The sequence below is a fragment of the Silurus meridionalis genome, chromosome 18 (genome assembly GCF_014805685.1).
Source record: "Silurus meridionalis isolate SWU-2019-XX chromosome 18, ASM1480568v1, whole genome shotgun sequence".
Lineage (NCBI taxonomy): Eukaryota > Metazoa > Chordata > Actinopteri > Siluriformes > Siluridae > Silurus > Silurus meridionalis.
Genome location: NC_060901.1, coordinates 7,562,134 through 7,589,733, shown reverse-complemented (window position 1 = coordinate 7,589,733; position 27,600 = coordinate 7,562,134). Strand labels below are relative to the sequence as shown.

General features: G+C 35.6%; 1 protein-coding gene across 2 annotated transcripts; it reads left to right on the top strand.

Annotated features, from left to right (window-relative positions):
- Window positions 1–1,439: 1,439 nt before the first annotated feature.
- tspan11 (tetraspanin 11) lies at window positions 1,440–26,343 on the top strand. 2 transcript variants are annotated; one of them, XM_046873899.1, is made up of 9 exons: window positions 1,440–1,570; window positions 5,171–5,265; window positions 8,041–8,232; window positions 11,426–11,500; window positions 12,411–12,515; window positions 13,318–13,476; window positions 14,983–15,069; window positions 18,752–18,876; window positions 25,042–26,343. In XM_046873899.1, the coding sequence occupies exons 2-8, from the start codon at window positions 5,179–5,181 to the stop codon at window positions 18,827–18,829; spliced, it is 783 nt and encodes a 260-aa protein (XP_046729855.1). In that variant the 5' UTR covers window positions 1,440–1,570; window positions 5,171–5,178; the 3' UTR covers window positions 18,830–18,876; window positions 25,042–26,343. The 2 variants fall into 2 exon arrangements, with proteins under 2 accessions (XP_046729855.1, XP_046729856.1); XM_046873900.1 differs by lacking the exon at window positions 18,752–18,876.
- Window positions 26,344–27,600: the final 1,257 nt, after the last annotated feature.

The window sequence follows — 27,600 nt, the reverse complement described above, 5'->3', positions numbered from 1 at the left end:
AGGAGAACATGCAAACTCCATGCACACATGGCGGTGACAACGGTTAAACCCTTACCTGAAATTTTCCTCTTGGGTGACCACATTCTTTATTGTTTATTTACTATATAATTAATACTACAGTCAAGATCCAAGATAATAAAATCTAACTTTTAGACATTACGTTTGTATATAATAGAACATGTTTGTTGTTTGTTGCTTCCTCCTTTTTTTCTAACACAGTCATATCTAATTATTATCAGTAGTAACACATTTAATAACAAAGTTAACATACCAAGTAAAAGAAGTTCAGGCTTCAAAGTTGTGGTGTCGAAGAAGACTTTATTTAGCAGAAATAGAGCCAGGCTGTTTCATGGAAGTACTCAAAAAAATAGTAAAGACACAGTCTTGATATTCCCTTATCTGTGTAACTACCATCTTTTTTATGATATGTTTCCAACATTCTTGTATCAACCATTATTATCCTGGAATGCTTAGGTTAGTTTTAATAATGGTGGTGGAGCTTATTCATCATTATTTTTCTAAAAAATAGCATGTAAATCAAGAACGGCTGCTTCATTACCCCTTATTCCGGCCACCACATCAAATCTTTTTGGTCACATTTATTCAAGAATAGGAACTCTATACTTTTAAAGGTATTGGGTCACCTGGTCATAAGTATGGTATGTGATTTTTGAGCATTGCACCCCACATTTAGTCCCAATTTGCTCTTATAATTCCCTCCACACTTCTGGGAAGATGTTCCACTAGATTTTGGTGTGTGCTTATGTATATTTTGTTCATCAGTCACAAGGGTATTATGAAAGGCAGGTACTGATGTAGGTGTGGAGACCTGGGGTGCAGTCAGCGTTCCAGTTCATCCCGAAGGTGTTCAGTAGGGATGAGATCAGAACTCTATAGCAAGCCACTTAAGAGCCTCTCCAAAGCATCTTCAAGGAGCTCACTTTGTGCACAGGGGCATTTCCATGCTGGAACAGGTTTGAGTTTCCAAATTCAAGTGAATGGAAAATTGTATTATAGTGCATCTAAACACGTCCTATACAACTGAGTGCCTTTAGCTTTGTGGTACCAGTTTGGAAAAGAGCCACATATAGTAGGAAAGGTCAGGTGACTCAATACCTTTTGGAAATCTAGTGCATGTTATGCTCACTGCTGCTTCAAGAGTGCTGATTCGAATCCCATATTAAGCACCTCTTGCATTTCATATGCATGGCAGAAACACACAATAATGAACAGAGGTAAACAGCACCATAACACTCCTAAGAATCATCAACATAACTAGTGTTTTAATGATCCCATATTTAGCTTGAAGCATGCATGTGCTGATAAGAAAGGCTGATATGTCTAGTGGTACTGTGAAAGTGCTGTAGTTTGCAGGAAGATGAATGATGAGTGGAGCGGAATGGCCTGCAGCAGAGGGGCGGGATGGAGCTGTGTTTCCTCCCCGCCCCTCACTGACCCTCCGCTCGGACACACTCAAACAAGCAACAAGCTGAGAGCTCACACATACAAACTCATAGTGTGGGATTAACAAGAAGAACACTTGAGTCATCGAGGATTTTCTGTTTCTTGGGTGAGTTTTTATTTTCAGACCGCTTTCTTGGCCTACATGGTAAAAGTAGACCGGGTTTGCTACGCTTTACGGGCTACTTTATTCCCCCGACGTGCACAGAACAGCAGTGGAAATGCAGGTGCTGCGCACGAGCCGAAATACACACGCTTTTTCGGCATGTAGAGCATTTATATATAGCATGCATTTGATCTAAGTCAAGAGGAAATGCATTTTCCTGAAAAAAAAAAAATACAATTTGGGGGGAAGTCCTGTTGCAAGATGCACAGAAGACTGCTTTAAATTTCCGCTTCTCCTCCATTATCTCTTATGTAGTACCATAGGAGATATCAGACATACAATACAGTGTAGCCAATGATGGTGCAGAAACACTGGTGCCTTTATACTCTTTAAGACCACATTGCCAAGAAACCTCAAATGTTTCCCTTCTCGGTGAACACACTCCACTTGTAGCTAGGGGAAAAAATAAATCTAGATGTTTGGCAATGGAGTGTTGTGGAGTGTTTGTACCAATGTACGTACAAAAAAAAGGAGGAAAGCAACCCTAAAAGTGCTTCAAAATATATATAATTTTTATAAAGAAAGCTACAAACCATAAACCAAAAGATTCAGATTATTGTTACTGTACTTTCTGTGTCAGTAATGGAAACTAAATGGAAAATCCCAGGCTTTCCATATAAAAATAGTTTAGAGAAAAGTCAACTTGGCACAGGAAGTGTGTATAGTATTTAGGATCATGTGCAGCCATGAAAACAGAAACATCATGGGAATAATACTAAAAAAACATTCTCTAATGCTGTGTGAAATCTGTGTGATATTTGCTCTATTACCTGTAATTCAGTAACGAAATAAAGGAAATGTCTGGCATTTGGGTGTAAATAAATGCTAGTAAACGAAAATCTTACAATTCAGATTACATTCGCTATACTTCCTGCATGTCAGTAATGGAAACGAATGGGAATTTCCTGTCTTTCAGTATAAAAATAATCCAGGAAAAATCCAACGGGGGACAGGAAGTGTTTAGGATCAACTGCAGCCATAAGTACAGACCTATAATCATAAACCCCTTTGGAATTAGACTAATAATGCAAAAGTCTCCGATTTCACATTGTATTCACGATGCTTCCTGGAACAGCAATTGAAACTGAAGGGAAATCTTTGCCTTTAATGTCAAAACAATCTAGGAATAAATCCCACTATATACAGAAGTTTTTAGGTTCAGCTGCAGCCAGGACAAGCAGATCAATTCCATAAACCCTTTGGGGATTCAACTAATAGCTTTAAAAAACTAAGTAAAAATATCTTCCTTTTTAGATTTTTTTAGCTGGATTGCCTGTGCTAGCAATGTAAACTACAAAAAAAATAAAATAAAAAATCCAGCTTTTAAAAATATACAAAAATAATTCAACAGAAAATAACAAATAACTTAAACTCCTTGGGAATTGAGGAGAATATTTCGAGGATAGTTAACACTTTGTTTTAAATGCTACTTACTTTACTTATTCTTCCACCCTTCCATACCAGATAATTATTGGTGGATAATTGCTCCTAGAAAGCAACAGTTTAGCAATCACTGCTATAACTGCAATATTTTATTATTCAAGTTGTTTTTAAAGTACAAAAAAAGCTAGAAAATAACCAGTTGGCTTTCAAAATGGTAAATTACAGAAAAAACCAACATTTTTTAATGTGATTATTTGTGACTATTTATAGTAATGTGTGATCACATATTGAAAATTGCAAATGTGAAAGTTTTAATCATGGTGTGCCACCAAAATAAAGCACATTTTGTAGAGTAATTCTTTTTTAGAAGATCAAAATTGGTTGATGATAAAGCGTTTACCTAGAAAGAGAATGACTTGTTGATCTAAGTCACTCAGATAAGCTATATATATATATATATATATATATATATATATATATATATATATATAAAACACACATGCCTAACAATAAATACCAGCAAATGCAATCAGAGCCAAATGTAGGGAAAAAATGGCAGGAAACTTGTTGCCTATGAACACTGTCAGCAAGGAAAAGGGGGGGCCTCATCAATGCTTTGTGGCTGTTTTGTGGCTTGCGGTCCAGAAGTCTTTCAGATTATGATCATGAATGAAGTTTGTAATGTGTTAAAATGCAAAGTAATGTAAACCTGAAACCAGGCTGCATCTGCTGTGTGGTTAAGACTTGACTTGATAGAAGTCTGAACAAACTAAGAACCCTAAACACAATAAAAAGAATATTTAGGGACACAGATTCAGTATCTTTGCATTGACCATTTTAGGCTTTGGCTATGGGCTTTGTTAACAATATATGGTTGAATTTGAGATGTAGAATTCAGGATAGTCTGCACATATCCAGCTTTATTAAACATTACTGGAGAAAGTTTAGACGATAGAGGTTTCAGAGAAAACATATTTTTATATTTGAAAAATGTTTTCAATTAAAACTGTGCTGTTTTCTATTTATATTGTATTTGATCATAAGAATAAATATGATGGACTTTGTACAGTATGTGTTGAAAAAACCCCATCATGCACCAGAGAATAGAAGTGTTTCAAATACATGAATAGAAACTATTTTTTTTACAAAAAAAAGTTTGCACTCTCACACTAGAAAATCTCATAATTATCTAATAGCTCTATGTCCTTATATTGTATGTTTATATAAATACATTTTCGAGGACTAGTGTTAGGTTTCTGGACCATGTAATATTCATCTGTATCTATTAAATAAAATCTACTGTTGGAGCACCTCGGGCATGAGGGAATTGTTTGCCATCATTTAGCACACTAATGGAGCATCCATTTCTTCTCAAAACCATTCTGTGTGTACATCAGAAATCAATAATAACCACACCTTCCAACAGTATGAACACTCAAGGCCAGCATGGTTTTGTAGATGCTCAGTTTCTATAACAGCTGTGTGAATTTGGGTGTTTTGGTGTATATTTTTGACCAGTTCTCCCCAAACATGCTTATTTTAGGAGCCATTATTTGCCTGCTGTTTTGACACATGTTGCTTCCATGCTCAGCCCCCATACAGTCTGTGTCACTTGTATATGCAGGCAATTCATGGGCCACAGCTATTCATTATCATGTCACAGAAACAAGCAGTTTGACTGCTGTCTCTCTGGTAAAAACTCACTCTTGTTACAGCCTCTTGGTGCTGTTTCTTTTTCTGTTACTCCCATCATTTCTGTATTATTTCTTTAATTCTGTTCAGTTCAATTCACTTAAATCATATTTATATAATGCTGTCATCAATGAACATTAGCTTAATTCTAATTCAAACAAAACTTTAGCTGCATTGAAAGTTTTCATTTCGCCTCTTTTATATTCAATCATTCATTTATATTTGTATTAAAAATGGTCAAACAGACATGTGCTTCATTAATCTCACATTAATCAAATTTGTGCCATTAATGTGTATTATATGTGTATATATTCACGCGTGCACACACACACACACACACACACACACATGTATATATATATTTTGTATGTAAAATTTGTTTTGAATTAAAAGGAAAGAAATGCATGATTACCATGCTAATGTCTTCCAATCTAGCTTTATTGAATTCTTTGTATATCTTTTGTTCAGGAATTAGGATGGGGAGCTTGTATAAAGAAGAGCAGAATGACTGGTTGACAGTCTGTCTCAAGTACCTTCTTTTCGTCTTCAACTTCCTGTTCTGGGTGAGTCTGGAGCGAGTGTAGTGTGTGTGTGTGTGTGTGTGTGTGTGTGTGTGTGTGTGTTTTTTTTTACATTTCAATGTAAGGGGAAAGTGTGGGAGTTTGATCTGTGGGCTAAAACTAGAGGCAGAAAGCATGAAAGTAAAGGCAGCACAAGATCAAATTGATGTTTTTGAGTCTCAGGTGGTTTGTGTCTCTGTGAGTGCATGTGTGTATAGGGTATTCCTAAACAGTGTGTTTCAATAATAGAGCTCAGTCAAGCCCTCATGTTTCACAGAAGCCCAGGGCTATTAGAAAAAAACACTTTCAAATTGAAAAGGAGGAAGTTTGAGCGTGTGTTTATGTGTGTGTGAATCATTGTCTGTAGCGATGTGGAGGCAGGCATACAAGTCTTTTATTTTCCCACCACCTCTCAGCTCTTGGTTCCTCTTTCGCCTGCCAGTATTTCTTGCTTCTGATCAGCTCACAAACTAGGACAGCACCCCCTAGAGTCATATTTGTTTGTAGAGTGGTTGTAAAGGCACCACAAATAAAGCCTGGTGTGATTTCTGAACACAGTCGAGTGTGTCTGTGTTATGTACTGATTTCCTGTCATTGTCATGCACATATGTCTGTAGACAGAATTCACTTTGACACTGATCCTCAGTGAAATTTGACAGCATTGAAAACAGGCTTTGGATAAAGGGCAAGCATTAAGCAGCCACATTCAGGCTCTTTTTAAAGCAGTTCTTAAAAAGTGAAATATGAGGTGCTTGGTGGTGTGTAAAAAAAAGGTAATTCTATAAGAAAACACAATATGTTTAGAAATTATATCAAGCTGTTACACTTTGCTGTTTGAGGTGAGGAAATTATGACATGGTGATGAATTGGTGTGATACTATTACTGTCTCGAAAGGGTTAATTTTTAAATGAAAGTTCATTGTGATGCATTTTATCATGGCATTCAAAACAGCAATTACGTTTTTAATATACTAATGATCAGATATCATTTACAGTTTTGCAGATATAAATAAGCTTTTCTTATTAAATAATAAATTGTGTTGAAAAACCTACTGACTAACACTGGAGACTCCTATAAATGGCAAACAAACATCTTTCTGAAAGCTTCCCCACATCAACAATTATGTCTTATGTTACAAAACAACACTTTTCTTAGATTACAGTGTTTGCGATTCACAAGACCCTGTGTATGAGCCGTTGCTGTAGAAACAATATCATATTAAAATGAGCACAACAGCATAACCCTTGCTGCCTGAGCTACTGTCAGAGCTGCTTTTCTTATTGTTAAATTGGTATAATATTTTGTTTATTTCTGGTAACCTCTGACCCTGTCCCGGGCCATGGAAACAAAAGAACACACACTTTTTTTTGTCTAAATCAAAGTTGGCTTTTGTAGTGTAGTGGCCAGAATGGTATGCGTAATAGCTGGTCAAGCAGAAGTCCCTGGAGGGCATGTCTGATTACTGCTTTGGCTTTGTTTGGACGCAGAAGGAAAGGAAACAGAGGGCTGGAATGTGGGAAAGTTTACTAGGAACTTCCTTGGAACTTCCTTGGAATATAAGTTGATTATTATACATATTTGTTCTAGTATGACTTGTTCTATATCAATACCTAAAAGTATATAGAATAAGGCGCCTGCCAAAGGTTTGGAAACACCTAGTCTTTTATTGTTTTTGAGACACATGCATGGTCCTTTTGTTTATATGCATAAAACTAGGTATAAGGCAAAAACACACAAGAATTAGACAGTAAATGACTGGAAAAGAATTCTGCGGACAGAAGAAGCTTAATGGTTTGGGATTGTTTTCTGAGCAGGAAAGGATGGAGACTTATTCCAGGTGAACCAACCACTGAACCAATATGGCTACCATTCCATATTTCAGCACCATGCAATTCTGTCTGGATTGTGGCTAATTGGAATTTCATCATAAAACAAGACAATGAGCCAAGCATACGTCCAAGCTCTGTTAGCGTTATTTAGAGATTTATATCTCTATATTTATATTTATATCATGGAATGGCCTGCCCAGTCACGGCACCTAAATCCAACTAGTGAAGAACATCTTTAACAAGTTTTACAAGTCTTTCATCTAAATGTTTAGAGATACAGAACTGTTCACATGCCAAGCGTGTGTAAAGCTCTTATTTATTCTAAGGGAGAAGTTTGTAATAAAATTTTTGGTTTGGTCAAAGTAAATCTTCATAGCGTTACATTTCTTTGTTGCATATAAACAAAAGAAACATGCAAGTGTCTCTCAGAAACGATAAAAACTTTAAGTTATGACAGGCACTGTATCATTTTACACTATTATGAACAAAAAACGGCTATGCCATTTCACCCACAGAATAAAGGTAAGACATGTAAGGAGTAAAACATCATGGGATGTGCTGTACATGTTATTTCAAAACATCAGATCCGCACTACACTTTAGGAGTAGTAACAACAAACCTATAATGTCCCATACATGTTTTATATATCCAAAAATGTTTTCTTGTGTTTTGTCAAAAACAGCATGAATTGGTTGTGGATTTGTTTGAGTGGCAAAATGTAATGTGAAAAGTTTTATGCAGTTAAGCATAATTATTATAACTTACATTAATAATTATTTTAAAGATTAGTGACATGCATGTTATGAATAAATTAAAATATTCTTTTACAATTTATTCATTTTAATGTCAAGTCAATGTCTATGTAATAAGTTGCATAATAAAAAGAAAACTAATATTTCGATGGAAAGACCAAACTGCTTATTGTCTCTCTCTCTTATTTTTTTTCAGATGGGTGGAGGGGTTGTGATGGGAGTAGGGATCTGGACTCTGATTGATAAAGGAGATTACTTGAGCCTGCTTGCCTCCAGCACATTTGCCGTTTCTGCCTATATCCTCCTGCTGGCTGGTGGCCTGGTCATGGTCACTGGCTTCCTTGGCTGTTGTGCCGTCATACGTGAGCAGAGGGGACTCCTTTCCATGGTACACACATCTTTCTTAATCATTACCCCACTGGTCACTCATGTAGACAAATTGATGTCCAGGAGCTAAGCTGTATGCATATTACGATGACTGGCACTGCTATAAAAAAGTTGGTATATCATGTTATTATATGTGTTTTAGTTGCCAGCTCCCTCTCAACTATCTGACTGCTTCTGATTCAGAGCATGACAGCACAACAAATGAGCTGACAGACATCCCACTCGCCTCCATTTAAAAAAAAAAACCAGAGACCGAGAGGTTGTGACTGTTATTGCAGTGGTTCTATTTTTAGCTGACCCTTTGTGTGTTGCAGATACACGGGAAGAAAAAGTGCCACCTTTTGGGCGTATCTCAGTCCCCATGCTGTTCCTTTTGTGCTGTTTAGATTGCATGGTTGATTACAGCAGCTTGATTCGCTTCTCAAAAAGGTGATCTGAAACTCACCTTTAAAAGAAGCATCTCTTACTGTACTTATCGTATGTAGACACAGAACCACATAAACACACAATCTAAACCACACAAGCACATCGATCTCAGCTAGAAAACGGCAAGCAGCTGGACTGCACTCTAATGACTGGCCTTGAGTTCGCCTCTATAAAGGTTTTGTCTCTTGTCTTGCTGACAAGTTGACATAATTACCATCATCTCTCTATGTGTATGTATGTATATGTGTGCTCATGTTTGTGCCAGCTGCTATCCTGACACCCATGCTGCCTGTGTTTGAGTTGTTTGTTTGTTTTTTCTTCTTTACTGTCAGTCACGCTGATTAGAAATGTTTATTCCATACAAGCTGTGTATTTTATGGTATATTTAAAAGTTATTTGAAATGAAAAGTTGTGTTTGATATGTTCCATATAGTCTGTGAGTCGCCACGAGAATAGACTGAGAGTAATACAAACAATGCTAATACTTTGTTTCTATGAATGAATATCTTTTAAATATTCACAAAAGTTGATGTATATTGGAAGTTTAAGTCTGTAACAGGCATTTCTCTAGGACTTATGGGTTGACAATTATTCTTACATAAAATGCTAGATATAACTATGTTAACATTTCATACAACATTCAAACATTAGTCATCTTTTAATTATTTTAAATATTTAGAAGTTTATATATATATAATATTTCAGCATATAGATTATGCATCCCCTTGAGATCCACGTTTCGAGATCCATCATAAGTTTTTGTTAATTATAATATAATAACAATTGACAAACACCAGTTTATAGCTTTGTCAGTGAGCAACACACACACACACACACAAAAAAAACCCCCAAACAAACAAAAAATTAAAAAAAAGTGCGGATTCATGCTAAAAAAAAAGTTAAACTAAGTAAATTAATGTTCTATACATTTGTTCAAAAGCTTAAAATTATTAAAATTTTTATTTATATAGCACAGTAAAAACAGTTAATGCTGGTGCTACTAAGCATCATGTTACAGTAAATCATTGGAACATAATGTGGCTATGCTAAAACTCCATGAACAGGTGAAAACATTGCTACCATAGCTAGTGATTCTGGCTTTAATCAGATGAAGATATTGACAATTGATCATGATAAGGCTTGGATTTTAGCCTACATTAAAGGCTACGTCAGTTCACCCATCAGGTACATGTAAAAAGTAATTGATTTATTTTACATTGGCATCAATTAAATGTATAATATAAGATAATTAAGTAAATAAAAATGTAGTAAATACAATTATTTTTATATAGTAATTGCATTCTTTCTCTAAACAGTTTACAGTGAAAGTAATGCACAAATTAAAAATGCAGCAGGATGGATGGGTGAGCTTTGGGATGGGATAGGAGTGTAGATAAAACAGAAGGTACTCATGCCTGACTAAAAGGCACTTCATAAATGTTGCATGCATAGAAGCAAATGTGACAGTGAAGTAAATTGTAAATGACAAGGCGGTGTTACGAGTGCTGAGTAGGAGTATACAGCAAACAGGTGCTTGTACATTGCTAATTAACTCCGCGTGTCTGCCTTTCCTTGTCATCTTTTGTGCACCCGAAATATATTTCTTTATTACAAGGACACTGTTAAGAGCATATATTTAAAGTACTGTCATTTTGCTCTAGTTTTTGAATGAATACAATTCATGACATGCTGTATAAGTCCTGACTTATGTGCACTGCTTGTGTTTGTATGATTTGAAGAAATATTGCAATCTATTATACTCAATTGTAAAAAGGACATTGTGTACAGGGGTAAAGCTAGATTGAGTAGAAAACATCTTTTTTATTTGTTTTTGGCATGTACATTACATTTTTCTGTTAATCATGCAGCATTTTTGTGGAGCCAAGTGCAACAGCACTACCATTGTTCATAAGAACACACAGACTTGTACATAGAAGAAGTGACGGAGTTTGTTTGTTTCTAGCATAGACTGTATATTCATACAGTCTACCAGTCACAGTATATTTGTGGGTGTAATGGAAATGAACAAGTTGGATGAACAACAGACAACAGAACAGCAAAAATAGAAGGGTTGCTGCTTCTCTGTTTACTGTATTCGGTGTTCAAAGGAAACATTATTATAGACTCAAAGTACTTTATTAGAAATTGTGTGTGTGTGTGTGTGTGTGGCACAGTTTGTTTTCAGTCTATTTTATTAGGTCACTAATAGTCTAATTTATTTATATCTTATTAATTCAGACCTTCATACACAGTATGGACAAAAATATTGGGACACAACTATTTCAGCCATATGTAGTTCTTCCCCAAACTGCTACCACAAGGCATATGATTGTATAAGATGTTTTTGGATGTGGTTCATTTTCCTATCACTTAACCAATAAGACCCAAAACATGTTTCAGCATGACAGTGTTCCTGTTCACAAGGCCAGCTGGATGAAAACATTGTAAACATGGGTTATAGTTATAAGATATTGAGTGGCCTGCTATTGAGCTCTGACCTCAACCCTGCTCAACGCCTCCTACACTAGTATCTGACTTTACTAATCCCCTTGTGGCTAAATGAGCACAAATCTCCACAAGCAAACTTCAAAATCTGGTGGAACATCTCTAAGGAGAGGTTACTATAACAGTAAATGGGGACTAAATGTAGAATTGGATGCTTATAATGCACATTATGGTTATGTCTTATGGTTAGGTGTCCACAACAATTTGTATAAATCTGTTGCTGTAACATGAGCTTACTGACCTTTTCTTTGCTCACTCTGTAGTACTTCTCCTGTTTGCTGGTGATATTCCTGATTGAGCTCATTGCTGGAGTTCTAGCATATGTGTATTATCAGAGGGTGAGTCATCACTCACACACCCAAAACACATTTAAGCATAAAAAACACAAACACACACAAACACACACACTGTAATTTAACCAGATTTAAAGATGAAATGCCTTAAAGAAAACAGTTATTGAAAAAAAAACAGGAAATATTGGTAATAGTAATTTAGAAACTTATTTTTGAGCAATGTGATCAAATATATTAAATAAAATACGCCACAAATATCTTAACACAAAAACGTAATTACTATTATCATAGATGATTAGATACCTATAGGTTCATATAAAGTTTGTAAATGTTAAACAACTCACTGAAGGCCTAAGCTTGAGACATGTAACTAATTATGTAAAGAACATCATATCAATTCGTCAACAACATATAGTACATTTTATATCTGTTTATTGTTACATTTAATGCTGTAAAACACAAAGACTAGTTATTTCCTGTTATCATGTAGGTTTTTAACAGTTGTTCCTTTACCAGCAAGGTTAAAAAAAAAAAAACACCAAAAAAGAAAGCAAAATCAGTTCTGTCTCTCAAGGCTCCTGAGGTGGAAAACCCACTACTCTTTACAAACCTCTTACAGCAGAAACTCTGTCTATATCAATAGTGATATGAATTTCTTGGTAAATAACAACACATTATATGTCCACATGGAGTGTCCCTCGTGCTAGTACCTGTGACTTAGCTCTTGAGGACCACAGGATGATGTTATAAGTGCTACAAAAAGTTACAGCCAACTTATACCTTTATTTCACATCATAAAGCAGTAACTGTATTCTTTTGAGAATTTCAGATTTCAAAAAGCATGTCTTCTTTTTTCACACTACCGCTGTTAGGCCCGCTCAAACATTTCTTATATTTTAGTTAAATATTCTATATTCTGTATTTGAAATTTGGTTTGTCTCCTGACTTTTTTCAGCTAAGTGAGGAGCTGAAGCAGCACTTGAGTAAGACAATGACGGAGAACTATGCTCAGCCAGGGAAGGAGGGCATCACTAAGGCAGTGGACCAACTGCAGCAGGACGTAAGAGACTTGAAATCTGAAACCTGAACAGGTCATAGGACCACAATTCAAAACTTTTTTTAGTATCTTATTTTCTGCCACTCACATTGACACCAGTATGATGTCAGGATAAGTATAGAATGGGGTTACTACAGAATCATTTTGGCGAATGCTAGTTTTTACAAATAATAACAAATATTTGGATTCTTTGAAATCATTTTCAGCTTACTGCAATTAAAACAAAGTCTCGTCATATAAAAGCGAATATATTCGTGAAAAATGGTTCAGGGTAATGTAGGTGGGCTTGGATGGGTTTTTACCATGAAAAGACTTGTCATAGTGATGGTAATGAACTACATTTCCCATTAGCCACACTGGGGTGCGCACTGAGGTGCGTACACTTTTATAATCCCTATATATATATATATATATATATATATACATACACAGTATAATATATGTATATTATATTACATTCAATAAAGAATAGCATACTCTTTGAGTTTAATGTCATAAATGCATGAACAATGCAGCTATACAGCAGCTATAAGCAGTTGTTTCAGCCTTTGTTTTCTTGTGTGGGGAACTTCTTAAGACAATTCAGTTCAGCAATGTCATGTTTCCAAATGACTGATCTTTTTTACAAAGTACTCACTGCACTGGAGACTCCTATCAATTGACTATATCAAGGTTTATACATATAAATTACATCATGCCTTTAATTTTCCAGTGTTGGATTAAGTGTAGCATCTACCATACAAGTCTGAGTTAATTCGAGCTGATATTGTTGAAAATTAATCACGTATGATCTTTTATGTTGCAGTTTAAGTGCTGTGGAAGCAATAACTCCTATGACTGGCAGCACAGTGTGTACATCCTGTCCTCAGAATCTGAAAAACGGCTGGTTCCTGATAGCTGCTGCAAGACCATAACCCTTCGCTGTGGCAGGAGAGACCACCCTTCCAACATCTACAAAGTAGAGGTGGGTGTTAGTAAGAGAATATTGGCCTCATTCCCACACAGTCATGTAAGTGATTTTAAATAAGGTGAATATGTAATGCTGACCACTGGAAAGCCATGTTTCTTTTGATACGCCACATGGGGAAGTTTTAAATGAGGAAACTACAGCTGTAGATCTGGCAGGTGCTCATTCTGACATTATAGTAATTTTCTTTGGTCTGAAGGGAATATGCTATTATCAATGCTAACTCCCCACTGAGCCATATAGAACACATTATGATTCAAAATCCGTCCACAACTTGATTAGCCTCATGGGTGTGATTTGAGAAGAGTGTAATCATACATCAATCTGGTAACTTAATGAAATCTATGTTGGATGACACAGAGTACATATTGTACCTCCCTAAACCCTCAGAACTTGTCAGCAAGTCCGGCCTTATTTTTCTTACAAGCTTTTCAAACTGTTTAACTGTTCCTGAATAAAATGCTTTAATAGAATTAACTAAACAACTGTTGTACAGAGAGAAGCTGATATTTCTTTTTTTTTTTTTTATGATTTATTCAGCGATTGAATATTTGATATTTACCAGTTAGCTAACTAACTAATGCTGTTTGTAGTTGACCACTGAGTGGGCTTACTTTCTCTCAACAGAGCCTGGCACTCCCATGGTAGCTGAGTAATTTAGCTAGCTTTAAGACAGTTTAGATATTGAAATTTCCATGCCTCATTACTTCTAGTGTATGTTTATAATCAGATTTTTATTTGGTTGCCTGTCATATTGTTCTATGTACATTCTATCCAATCATATTTATTTTCATTTTCAACAGCTTACCCAACATGTTTCTTAGCCAACTAGTTATTGTTAGATAAGAAACAAGCCAACGTTACCATTAAACTGGTGTGTGTTTTGAGGTGGCAAATAACAAATGGTTTTGATTGATCAGCAGCTAACGTTAACGCTAACTATAAACAGGTTTAGAGACAATATACTGTCATTATGATTTTTATTCATACAACATTATACTAAATAATGAATGTAAAGGTTTCCCTGAGTTACTGTACATTGTACCTGTATATTACCTGTACTAATCTACTACATATTAGGTTAAGATACATTTTTGCTAATATCTGAAGCACCTTCACACACACACACACACACACACACACACACACACACACACACACACACACACATCTGTACTTTCGGCTTTCTGTCTTGAACCAGTGAATCGCAGCTAAACCTCTGCATGATTGCTGAGCTCAATGTGGAGAAGTTCAAAATCGGTTTTGAAGATGATTTAGTTAATAAATCATTTTTTATCTAATGATTGCAGGAGGTCTTTTGCTTTTGTCTGATTGAAAAGCAAAGATGGTGCCAAGCTTCTAGGAAACTGTGAAGCCTGCACAGAAAACAAATCAGGCATGAGTGTGAAGGTGACCTGCTATCACCCAGCAACAGCATGGCAAAAGTGCAGGTTGGCATTTGTAGCTGTTAAATGGAGTTTGAAGTGCTGTTGTGTCTTGCAGGGAGGCTGTATTACTAAGCTGGAACAGTTCCTGGCTGACCACCTGCTCATCATTGGTGCTGTGGGGATTGGTGTGGCCTGTCTACAGGTAATGCCATCTATATTAGAGCTCTGTATCTTTCTTACTGTGCAGTTGTTACTCATCACCTTTATATAATCTATTAGAAGATATTTGTCTGTTTCCTTATTTTAATATTCACAGAATTTTCAGTTTTGATTGGTGTGAATTAGTCCAAACTTCCTGTTGTGTTTTTCGGCCTGAATCGTCTGCTCACCCCTCGCAGTTTTCCTTCCGTTCTTCCATTTTTTATTCTGCAGCATCTTCTGTGTTTACCTGTCCAGCGCTCTCATTTATAAACGTGGCTTACGCACAAAATCTGGCTGAAAACGTGCATTCACCACTTTCCACGCAAAGGTTTTGATTTATAAAAAACTAATTTGATGGGAGAAAGTCCACACCTGTAAGTAAACTCTGAGCCCAGCGTACACACACGACATGAAAACACAGAAGGCGAAAAGAGGAATTAGCAGGTCGCGTGCACAAGCTTTGCGTGAAAAGTCTGCTCTGGGGTCTCTTTTATAAATGAGGGCTGAAAAAGTGCGTCTGTCATGTTTATAAATGAGACCAGAGTTTAGCGGGTGGTGCGTCAGTAATAATGGTCCACAGGAAACAGTGCTCTGTGTGTAGTTAAATGGACTAAATGAAGCATCGAGGCAATTTGCCTCAATGCTTTTTTGTATTCGAATGACTTGAGTTACTCGAAGAATCGTTTCAGCCCTAGTGTGAAGATGTTGTTTTATATTAATGTGCTTGCTCTAATATGTTTATTTTTTAGACTAACAACTCATTCACTTACTCATGTATTTTACTTGGGGCACTAATGGATCATCAAGGATATAGTTTTATTTATTAATTTTTTTTATGATGCTTTATTTTATATATCTTTTTATTTTTTTATTTTGTTTTTATTTTTAATTTAATGATTTTATTGAATGCACTGGACAAGAAACTTCTACACTGTCTGTGATACTAAAGATCTGAGCATTTAAGGAAATTTTTCATTGAGGAAGATTAAACATTGGGAATTATATTTTATGACTAATTTGCAAAAAAAGTTACAAAACCTTTTATCTTTCATGAGCAATGATAAGAAAAATCATACATATCTGATGGATTCTCTTTACCAAACAAACATTTACTTAACATTTACTTAATTTACATTTACTTGTCCTTTAAGCATCAATGCAGCACAATTCAGGCTTTCTTTTTAGGACATTTTAATGTTTATAGCTGCTTTTAAGGTTCAGTTTAATGCCACTTCAACCATAAAGCTAAACCCACTGATCCAGTACAGAAGAATCAGGCACTTAAACATTAATTAGATTTTTTTTAAGTGCTGACTAAAAATAGACTGTTATCTAGATCTATGGGTCAATCTGAAATGGAAGGTTATTTTTACCTCAGACCTCGAGTAGGCAGTATTGACAGATTCCTCTCTACTGCAAGAAGAGAGGGAAAGAGAAGAAAGAGCTCTTGTAGCTAAATGCAGACTACCAAGTTTAGTCTTCTGCGCTCTGTTGGAGTGATGGCTGCTATTGATCTATTTCCTGTGAATTAAATCTTTAAATAGAATCAGGCACTCATATCTTTTTAAGCTGGATTGCTTTAGTCATCAGGGCATCGGAGTTGTGGGGAATGTGGCAAGATTATTTTAGTATTACACTGTTGAGTGCAAAAGTTTGCATCAGACATTGTTTCTAGCTGTCATGTAAAGTTATACGTTTCATATGTATGTAGGAACATTCACTGACATTATAACATTATGACTGGTGAAATTAATAAAACTGATTATCTCTTCATCATGGCACCTGTTAATTGGTGGGATATATTATGCAGCAAGTGAACATTGTGTCTTCAAAGTTGATATAATAAGAATATTAGAAGCTGGAAAAATGAGCAAGCGTAAAAATCTGAGTGAGTTTGACAAGAGACAAATTGTGATGGCTAGACGACTGGGTCAGAGCATCTCCAAAACTACAACTCTGCAGTGGTCATTATTTTTCAAAAGTGGTCCAAGAAATGGTACAGTGGTGAACAGACGATAGGGTCATTGGTGGCACGTGGGGAGTGAAGGCTGGTAAAACTGACCCCGCCCTCAACCACAGGGAACGCTTTAGCGAGAATAAATGTTGTGTTATATGTTGACTTAATGGTTAACTAAACATGTGATATCCAACCCTATTAACCACTATCATCATCATCATCATCATCATCAAAAACAACAATTCAGCAAATATCTTTTTTAAAGAATGGCTGTTTTACTGAGGCACAGTTTCAGAGGCATGTAGAATCAGTGCTAAGGTGCATTGAAGCTGTTCTAAAGGCTTATAGCGGCTTAGTACCTGACTGTGTAACCATCACACACCAAGAGTTAGAGTCAGGGTGTAAAGTCTATTGAACATAATGTGATGCCAAATAATATTTGAAAAGAAAAACATTATCAATTGTTAGCTTAGGAGACAAAATAAACTCTTTGAGACAGTGAATGTAGGACAAACAGCTCAGGATTGCAGACAGTGTAGTAAAGAAAAAAGTGTTTTTATACGTAGTGTCTCTTTGTAAGAAAGCAATATTTATCAGTTGAGCCATGTACCAAAAAAGTGGAGCTAGGGACCTCTAGTGTTGTGGAGTGATATTGTCTGCTAAGTTTGTGACATTAAAACTGTATATTGTACAGTGTATAATATAGAGTACAATATACAACTGTACTGTATATTGAGCTTTTTTACTGATTTCATTTTCAGTTTTTGTTCAAGTCGTTCCTGAACATATACCAGAACCCATGCAATGCAAATACTTTGGCCTAATTCATAAAAAAATACTAATTCTCACTTTTAACTGAATATTAATGTCCAAATTTCACTCGCTAACTAGCCCAGCTGTCAAATTAAATGATACTGACTTTTCTTATCAAGCTTATTTTTCAGACTAGATAGGAGCATTATTTGGTAGGGATGTAACGGTACACATATTCGTACCATAATATTTTGGTACAGGGCTTTAATGCAATCAGTGCGAAACAGATAAAATGTGAGTTTTCACTTGGTGTGTAGGTGTGTGTTATATTGTTCCCCTGTGGCAATTTGTTTATAAATTGATAGGCATACATTTGGACTTTAGTTGACATTTATGACACTGTCTCCTCTTTCTCTTTCTCTCTCTCTCTCTCTCTCTCTCTCTCTCTCTCTCTCTCTCTCTCTCTCTCTCTCTCTCTCTCTCTCTCTCTGAATGTATATGTGTAATGTGATCTTTTCTTTGTCCTCAGTCATATTTCAGATTGATGATTATAAATTTGACACTAATTAATATTTATGTCCTTTAATGATGTCTTTTGTCTTATATCATGTTTGTATCATGTCTTTTCTCACTCTTTCTTTGTGTGTGTATTTGCTCTGTCTCTCTTTCTCTCTCTCTCTCTCTCTCTCTCTCTCTGAATGTATATGTGTAATGTGATCTTTTCTCTCTCCTCAGTCATATTTCAGATTGATGATTATAAATTTGACACTAATTAATATTTATGTCCTTTAATGATGTCTTTTGTCTTATATCATGTTTGCATCATGTCTTTTCTCACTCTCTTTTTATGTGTGTATTTGCTCTCTCTCTTCCTTTCCTCCCTTCCGCCCTCTCTCTCTCTCTCTCTCTCTCTCTCTCTCTCTCTCTCTGTCTCTCTATGTGGTGTGTGTGTATGTTGGTTCTGTGTCTGTAGTTAGCAGGAGCACTGTTGACTGCCTGCTTTATATATCTACTTTATAAAGAAGAGGAAGAAGACTTCTCTGATGTTTAAATGAAAAGTGCCACTATTTGGCTCCTCAACAGTCAAGTGGGCATAAGGTCTGCCATATATATATATGTGTGTGTGTGTATATGTGTGTGTTATGCATGGCATTTCAGTACGTTGTCATCACTTTATCACGGCTGTGCTTCAAACCTGAATCCAACAAAACATGCTTGTTCTGCTGCTCGCACTTCACAAGGCGCTGTCAGTGTGCAGACGAGCATTGCATGGCTCATATTCCTAATTCATCCATTCAGTCATAGAGTATACAAATATGTGACTCTTTCTGTTTTTAAAACATAAAACAGGACGTTTACATGCCAAATAGAAAGGGGGTAAAACATTGCAGGTGTTTTTCTCAGCTGGGTTTGCACTGCTTTGGAGGCAATTCACCACTGCTCACCAAAACATGTTATCTCTAGGCAGTTTGAGCATACAAAAAAACAAAAAAATAGCAGACATGTCTTTGGTATTTCACCCTGAATGAGATAGATAGACAAATTATTTTTACAGTATCTGCAAATATGGAATACAATCCACTGAGGTGGCATGATGTTTTTTTACTTGAAATATTTAAAATTGTTTTTGGTTTTGTACAACGAAAATATACTCAAATATAATACAATATTAAGGTGATTAGATAATATACTATATGGCCAAATGTGTATGTGGACACCTGACCATCACAGCCATATGTCTGTCCTCCCTAAACTGTTGCTACCAATTTGAAAGCACTAAATTATTAAGATTCTTTTACTGGATCTAAAAGGCCCACACATGTTATTGCATGACAAAGCTCCTGTGCACAAAGTGAGCTCAGTGAAAACTCCATCTATTTTCAAGAACTGAGCCCTGACCTCAAAGCATTTGGGATGAATAGGAACCTCGACCAACTGTCCAACCTCACTACTTCTTACAGCCAAGTTTAAAATTCTAGTGAAAGTCTTCCCAAAAGAGTGGAGGTTAGTGTAAGAGCAACAGGAGCATATATCAAGAATTGGATGTTTAAAAACCCACATACAGGTGTGATAGTCAGCTGCTGGCCAAGTAATGTATATTAAGGCCATGAGTTAATATTGTTAAGGCCCTTAACTTCACCAAGTAGAACCAAATGTTTCAGCATGACAATACACATGTGAGATTCATGAAGATCTGGAACTCTCAACCCTACTGAATTTGGGATAACCTGGAATGCTAACTGCCCCCCAGGCCTCCTTACCCTACATTAGTACCTGACTTTACTAGTACCATTGTGGCTGAATGAGCACAATACTCCACAAGCACATCTCCACATCTGGACTTTTCCCAGAAAAGTAGAGGTTATTATAACAGCAAATAGGGCCTAAATGTAAAATAGGATGTTCAAGACTATGCATACATCTTATATTCAGGTGTCCACAAACTTTATATAGTTTGTTAAAAGTGAAGACTTTTCCCTCAGTTAGAGACTAAAGCAACTTTTTCATCCAATAAAATTCTCCTCTACCTTTCTAAAAGAGCTGTCCCAAACCTTGACATAACCCTGTCCTCCTGAACAGCAAATGCAGAGCATATCCCAAACAGTGTCAGTTTATCTTTAGCCAATATTCCTTGTTTTTTTGTTTTGTTGCAATGGATGGTGAAAATGCAGATTACTGGTTATAGGATATACCATACAGTTTGTATTTTGAGCATTTATCTTATTGCATTCCTCTCAGATTATTTCATCCTTGATGCTTTTAGGGTCTTACACCAAAAATTATTGATGGGTGAAGTTAATCTAACAATGTTCCCTCATCTCTCTTTCTCAAATGTACAGATAAATATGTGAAAAGACTGAGCCTTATACACAATCAGCTTAAAAGAATTCCAGATCTGGTCTTTTTAAAGTGTGATTGAGTGTTTTTTTTTGTCAGATTTTATGTAACATGACATAAGACTGGTAGAGTAAGTGGAAGAGATGCACGCAGTCTACTTAAAATCTTTTTTTTTTTTTTTTTTAGTCTGGCATTATTTGTTTTTGTACTGAAACTACAGTACAATGTAACTAACAAATCGGTCACCCTTTAGAAATACATTCTCAAATCTATAAATACACATTTTAAAATACAAAAGATTTACATTCAATACAAAATACAAAACATTTCTTTTACAGTTTATACCTACACAAAGCTGAAATGCACAGCGAATGCTCCTATATCGCCGATAATTACACGCACATGTTCATTAAAAACTATACTGTTGCCTATAGCTTGTGTAGTTGTAAAGAAGGAAGGCAGTTAACGTCAAAACATAAACCCAAAAGCTCAGTTTTTTCAACTCCAAATATTTTAGTTTATCACACAGTTAATTTTCTGTGTAAAAACAATATATCAATATTTAATATTATATGTAGACTTCTTTCTTATTTTTTAATTTTTTTTTTTTTTTTTTTTTTACTATATTACATTTTGAGAGGTCAACTGTTCAAAAACAGTTTTTTAATATTTGGAGCCATTGCCTTTTATTTGCTAGACAATTATGTTAGCTTTCCACAAGCTCCTCACAATACTTTTTTGCCCATTCTACCTGATGGAACTGGTGTAATTCAGACAGGTTTGTGGATTTGTTTGCTCAGACACCTGGGATGCAGGTCAAGGCCCTGTAATAGCCACTATTTCACTTTTTTGTCTTTACCAGCCAACTTTGGATGTAAGTTTAGGATCACTGTTCTGCTGAAAGACATTAAGTTGTTACTTTCTGCAGTTTTCCACCCGATTCCATCTACTCTCTAAAGTTCACCAGTCCCTTTTAAAACAAAACTCTTTTTACAACATGCTTCACTGTTGGGGTGGTGTTATTGCTCCTTCTGGAGTAGGGCTGCAGCTATCGATTATTTTAGTAATCGAGTATTCTACTGATTATTCTATCAATTAGATAAAAAGTACTTTTTCTTTATTTACAGAGAAATACTTAATATACAAGAGAAAATAAGACAGGTCTCTTAAAATTAACAAGTAATTTGTTAAATATTTTTGAAGAATTAACATTTTTATCACTGAAACTGCATACAAGGATATCTGCAAAAACTTGTGCATTTAATTGCCATATTTAAACATACTAATATATATATTTTAAAAAAAGTCAATTTCAATATGCAAAACGCTAACCGCACTGTACAGAATTTTCTTTATGTTTTAGTTTGAAATGATCCCAAACTTTGGAAAGTTTCTGTCGTTTTGTTTGGTCTGAATCTTCTCTTTGCTCCTTGCTGTTTTCTCCCTGTTCCTCTATTTTTTATTCTGCAGTGTCTTATGTTTTTACCTGTCCAGAGTGCTCCAGTGCATCAGAAATAATGGTCCATGGGGAAACACAGTGCTCTGTGTATAGTTTAATGGACTAAACAAAGCTTTTTTGTATTCGAGTTACTTGAGTAACTCGAGAAATCGTTACAGCTATATACTGCATGTTCAGATTTTTAACTGTTTGAAGTTATGAAAATTGGAGATTGAGTATCTTTTTTTAGTAGAGATAAATAAACATTTTTAGAATTTGTATGCAGAAGTGGGTAGATTGCCGTGAGTGTTTTCACCTGTCTTAGAGGAAACACATCCTTTCGTCTTTTCCATTGTGTTGTGTTCTCTTGTGTTGGATTATGTAGAATAAGATTTTGGGAGAGTAGATTTACTGTCCTCTAAAAAAAACTTAACATACAGCCGACAATAAAAATAGCTGGTAACAAATGTAAGTACACTCTAAGTGATAACAGCTGTATGCCATGTAACCATGCAAAACCACATGGCCAATTCATCATGTTCATGTTTTTGTCTGCTTGACAGGACCATACAAATTTGTGTATCTTGTATTAGAGCAGTTAAAATTTGGTGCTTTGAGTACAATTCTTGCACCTCATTGTTGCTCTTCAGAAAGATGGCAGAGATTATAAGAAGATTTTTAACACCCTAAAACTGAGTTACAGTACAGTAGTCAGGGTCATACAGAGTTTTTCCAAGACGGGTTCCACTTGGAACAGGCCTCACAGGGCGCCATAGAAGAAATTCAGTCCTCTTGCTGTGCGTCAGGTGCAGAAGCTGTCTTAAAAAACAGATGCTTCGATGCTGCCAGCATTGATTTAGAGGTTGCAGAAGTGGAAGGTTCACTTCTTGTCAATGCTCAGACCATATGCCGCAAATCCAGAAGTAAGCCTCTTCTGAAGCTGGCTCACAAGAAAGCCCACAAGACGTTTGCTGAAGACAACCTGTTTAAGAGCATGAATTACTGGAACCACGTCCTGTGGTCTGATGAGACTAAGATTAACTTGTTTGGCTCTGTTGGTGTCCAGCATGTGTGACAATGCCCTGGTGAGAAGTAACAAGAAAATTGTGTCTTGCTTACAGTCAAGCAAGGGGGCCGCATGAGTGCTGCTGGTACTGGGGACCTGCGGTTCATTGAGGGAAACATGGATTCCAACATGTACCCTGACATTCTGAAGCTGAACATAATGCTCTCCCTTTAAAAACCAGACTGAACAGCAGTTTTCCAACATGAAAACGACCCCAAACGTACCACCAAGATGAAAACTGCCTTACTGAAGGTAAGGTTGATGGAGTGGCCAAGTATGTCTCCAGACCTGAACCTGATTGAGCACCTGTGGGGCATCCTCAAGTGGAAGGTGGAGAAGCGCCATGTGTCTAACTTCCAGCAGCGCTGTGATGTCATTATCTAGGATTGAGGCAGTGCTAGATAATGCTGGTGCTTACACAAAATGTTGACACTTTGGACACAGTTTTGGCATGCTCACTTAGGGTGTACTTACTTTTGTTGCTAGTTATTTTGACATTAATGGCTGTATGTTGAGTTATCTTCAGAGGACAGTCAATCTGTACTGCTATAAATGCTGCACATTGACTAAAATATATCCATAAAATGTATAAATATAATAAAATAGTTGCTGAAATGTAAGAGGTGTACATAGATACTAGATTACTTAAATGAATTAGATACTGTAATTATATTATGTGGTAACGTATTCATACAGAAGATAGATTCTTGTAATTAACTGCATTATCCAAATAACTGCACTGCAAATCTGCACTGGCTGATCAGCTGCATTTAGTGTGAGGAAAATAATGTAGCTTTTTTTTTTTTATTTCTATTTTTCAGTGAACTGTTCATTTGAAAACACACTCTGCTGAAATAGATTTTAGATTTCAGTAGCTTGGGTTTTTTTTTTTTTAAGTTTCTTCTCCTTTAGCTCTGCACTGTGTCCATGTTTTATGGGTAGGAGGAGGTTCAAGTATTTTTATAGAAATTATCGCCCACTCTAGTACTCCAGGACACAGCCTGCGCAAAGCCACTCTTTCCTACAAAAAATAACCGAACAAAATATAATATAAAAATCTCAGTAGGGATAAAGGTTCAGCTGAGATAGATTTTAATTTATGCCAGGTGTTTGACTTTTTTAAGTATATAAGTATATTTTTTATCTATTATTACATATTATATTCTGTATGTATTGTATTTTATATATTTAATGGGGAATATGGAGTGCTTTTCATGTTCAAATCATCAGATTTATCTTTACTGATTTTATTCTCGCTTTTGCCAACATCATAAGTTAAAATTTACATGTTTTTAAATCTGTTTGAATGCTTAAACATGCTATATAATTCTCTCTTTTTGATTTTAACAGTTGCCACAAGTCTAACTCTTCAAGCGCATGCACGTGTATACTGTAGATGCACACTCCCACACATGCTAATTGACCCGATTGCAGAACTGCTGCCATAAGGGCTGCTTTTACGCCTCAGTTCCCATAGTAACTGGATGCTGTTCAATCTCTTCATCAGATGCTTTTATAAAGAACTTCAACAAGTGCAAGCACATACACATATAATTAATATATTTTTAAAAAACTACACTATTTTCTCTGCCTGTGATAAAGAAAAAATGTGCTTCAGAGTGATGCAAGAAACTGAAATGCAAAACACAGCATGGTGTCCTTGCTTGATTTTTTTTTTAGTATGCATCCAGTTGCTTATTGTGAATCCAGATGACCATAGATGAATATATCTTTATAGAAAAACCTTCATGCCAGTTACTAAAAGGTTATTTTTGTAAGCGCTCATTACAATACAGTTCTCTGCTAGAATACGAATATTCATCTATGGGCTTCTGTGATGCATGTGCTTATTCATTATTTTATACACAACTTTATATAAACTTTCTGCATATATGTATGTGGGTATTTTTCTTTCTTCCAGATCTGTGGGATGGTGTTTACTTGTTGCTTGCACAGACGGATAAGGCTTGACCTTTACTGACCCGATCAGCAGGAGCTTTATGGGTCACCTCAACTGCTTGCTGCCAGTCCACACACTTGTTTTTTCATTCCTTTTTTTCTTTTCCTCTCCTAAACTGCATGAGTATGTTCTCTCTCTAGTATGGTCATATATGAATATGCCTTATTCCTTCTCAGAAATCTCCTATTTATATATTCTTTCAGTCATATATGTATTTATTTCCGAGGATCTTGCCTCTTCACTGTAAGTCTCAGCAAGAATCGGTGTAGGTACATGCAGGTATCCTTTTTACATGCAAAAAAATGACTTTTTATATCTTACAGAAAGAAAATCTTTGTCCCTTCAAAAAAGCAAAAAAATTGATTTTCTCGTGAACACTGTGTATGTTTAAGTCTATACCCTATAATAACTTTAGATTGTATTTTTTTTATTTTTATTAATGAATAGAAGTCATATTAAGGTCGTGTGATGCACTCTAAAAATCTAAGTATCTTAGATTTTTTTCACATGAACTATGAATAATCTGTTTAGGTTTTGTTGTATATGCTCTGCTAATGCAATGGACATAGAGAAAAAAAAACTACTGAGAAGCTATAGAGAAATAACAGGGATTTCGAGATTATAGCATACTCTATTAGCACTCTAAGATGCCTTGCCTAAGAATTCACCCAACTTTTTCTTTATTTTGCAGTGTTACAATGTAAATCTGGAATTGACTTTATGGGGACATTTATTATTTCATTTAAACAATAGACTTAACATTCAAAAATGCATAAATAATCATTCATTCTGACAAAAGAAAAATGCATATATTCTTTAGTTACATGAGTATTCACCCCCCGGGTCAGTACTTGCTTGAACCACCTTGGATGGCAATCATACATTTTAGCCACAGTTCTGTATCAGATCAAGGTCTGGGCTTTGACTTGATCATTTTAACACATTTTGGTTCTTGCTGTTGAGCTACAGTACTCCACTGCAGTATGTTTGAGGGTGTTGGATATTTGGAATGCAAACCTCTGCAAACCTTTAGCCCTGAACAGTCTTCTAGTCCTTGTACATGAAACAAGCTACCACCACCAAGCTTCACAGTGGTAGTGGTAATCTCCAAACGATAAGATGTGTTAAAAATTTTAATTATACATTGTCCCTCTTTATTCCATTTCATTTTCAGGTTGTAACACTATGAAATGTTGAAAACCCCACATGTAGCGCAAGGCGCGGTATTTTACAAGTAGTATTAAAAGAAGACATATATTTAGAGCTTTTATTTTCACTGGGTGCTTTCTTATCTCAGCTTCGTTGAAAGCTGCACTGTTTCTGTTATATTTGCAATGTCATGAACCAGCTTTTTAAAATATATATCTCTGTCAGTATATATTTTTTATTACCTCTAATTCCGACAACAGGCTCTTAATCAGAGCACAGATAACTGATGCATTAACCAACAAGAGTGAACTTTTCTTATTTCTCCCTCCGTTTTTTTTTTTTTTTAAAGCGCCCTTTAACACAACCACCTTTCATATTCAAACTTTTAATGGCTGCCAAACTTTTAAGGTACAAATCCTTCATAAAGCCACCACTAATTATTAACTGAAATATGTAAAAAATAGATTCTGCCGCTGGTTAATTTTGGTACTATAGCAACCTCCGAGTTTAATTTGAAAGCAAATGCGTTTTATCTTTGCATTTCATTTTTAATCATTGATGTTTTAAGCTACTTTACTTTTTATTTGATTTCTAGATATATTTGTATGTAGATGCATATCAAAGCACTTGGGTGGATTGTGCAAAAATAATATCTGTATGTATGATGTACTTCTATGATTTGTTTTAATGCTTTTGAAATTATCCACTAGATCTAAAACTATATTGTAATATTATGATGATATCTGCCTAATATTCTATGATGTCTGTAGATGCCATCAATGCCTATATGCCTTTAGACAAATATGTAACTCTTTCAAAGGACTTAATGAAGAAATGCATTATGTAAATGCACTATATACTGTAAGTGTCTATTCAAATTTTTTTTACTGATTTTTTTTTTGGTGGGCGAGAAACCTACGTAGTGTTTATATTAAGGCATTGCCACCTCACAGCTCCAAGTCCCAGATTTGCTCCTGAGCTCACGTGACTGTTCTTTCTGTGTCTGTGTTGGTTTCCTTTAGCTTTTTTGGGTTTCTTCACAAAAACAAGTAAGAAGCTGAATTGCTTAAGATAAATTGCCTAAAGAATGTGCATTGGGCAGTGTGATCAATTTCCATCCAGGTGTATTCCAGGGATGCTCCATAACTCTGCTCCAGATAAATTGATACTGAAAGTCAGCGAGTGATTATTTATGTAATGTGCTTTTACCAGCAGATGGAGACAGAGATCATTTATGCCTACAATTTGCTAATGATTAATATATTTTTATGTTTTTACTAAAGCACTTGCTTTTATCCGTTTATAGTTACATTTGCGCTTGTGCAAAAAAGGTTATAACAAATAATAAAGTCACCTCCCTCTTCAGTCTCT